Source organism: Lottia gigantea (genome assembly GCF_000327385.1).
Source record: "Lottia gigantea unplaced genomic scaffold LOTGIsca_730, whole genome shotgun sequence".
NCBI classification, from domain to species: domain Eukaryota; kingdom Metazoa; phylum Mollusca; class Gastropoda; family Lottiidae; genus Lottia; species Lottia gigantea.
The window spans coordinates 11,254-12,311 of NW_008710454.1; the positions used below are offsets into that span (position 1 = coordinate 11,254).

General features: G+C 33.6%; 1 protein-coding gene across 1 annotated transcript in view; it reads left to right on the plus strand.

Moving 5' to 3' along the window:
• Nucleotides 1-164: 164 nt before the first annotated feature.
• LOTGIDRAFT_176091 (hypothetical protein) overlaps nucleotides 165-1,058 on the plus strand; it is a gene marked incomplete at both ends in the record, with an annotated part of 4,643 nt that continues 3,749 nt past the window's right edge. The window contains one exon of the mRNA XM_009066162.1: nucleotides 165-645. Coding sequence (XP_009064410.1) covers nucleotides 165-645 — 481 coding nt within the window. The remainder of the gene's footprint in view (nucleotides 646-1,058) is intronic.

Below are 1,058 nucleotides of genomic sequence, written 5' to 3' on the forward strand. Positions count from 1 at the left end.
CTGATCTACTTAAAAAGATAAATGAATACGAAGGCGAAAATTGTTTCAAACCTACAGATGGTCACTGTTTTATCAAATGCGTCAATCGTGTTTTGAACAAAGATTTAGCGTGTAAATTTCAAGAATACATCAACGGGTTTTCAAAAGCAAATAGAAAAGGAGTGATGACTTGTGCTAGAATGAAGGAATTCAACAAGAAATTCAACACTTCGTTTCAAATTTATAATCCCAAAAACAGACATTTTCATCCCAGAGACGTTCACGATGAATTAGATTGGGTTTTTTACTTACACAACATGCATATCTGTCTGATTAGAAGAAGCCAACAAAGTTTGGGAATTCAAGAAATAGGAGACAATTACGAACAGGTGTGGAAAACGTGTAGAGACGATAACGCAGTAACACAGGTTTCACCTCTCAAACTAAACGTGCTTTCAAGTATGAGTGATGATGCGTTAATCGCTTGGGATTGCGAAACGTATTCAGAAAAAGACACGCGAAGAGCAATTCCTTATGCCTGCACTTTAATTAATTTAGAAAAACTAAGAAAAAAGTTAGAAACGATAAAAGATATATTTCTAAATCCTACTGATAATGTTCCAGAAGAATTTTATGATAAACTAATGAATGTAGAACTATTTGTAGGTACAGATTGTATAGATCAAATGTTGAAATATTTAGGTCAATATGATAGAAAGAGATTAATATTAATTTCTCATAACGGCAGTGGATTCGACAACTGGATCGTGCTTATAAATACAAAAAAAACTAACGCATTGCCCTTTAAAAACACCCAGAGGAATTCTATCTTTTACTTTATCTAATCCATACACAGATGAAGATTTACAGAAAAAATGGGAAAAGACAGAAAGAAATAAAGGGTAATTATTTACAACATATTAATTTCACATGTTCCTATCAACATGAAAAATCTAGTTTGGCTGCATGGGGAAATTCGTCCAATCTTCCCGCGAATTTGAGAAAGATTGCCGACATAGATATCGCTAAATACACGCAAGACAACTGGGAGAAATTGAGACACGAATGGGAGTAGTATA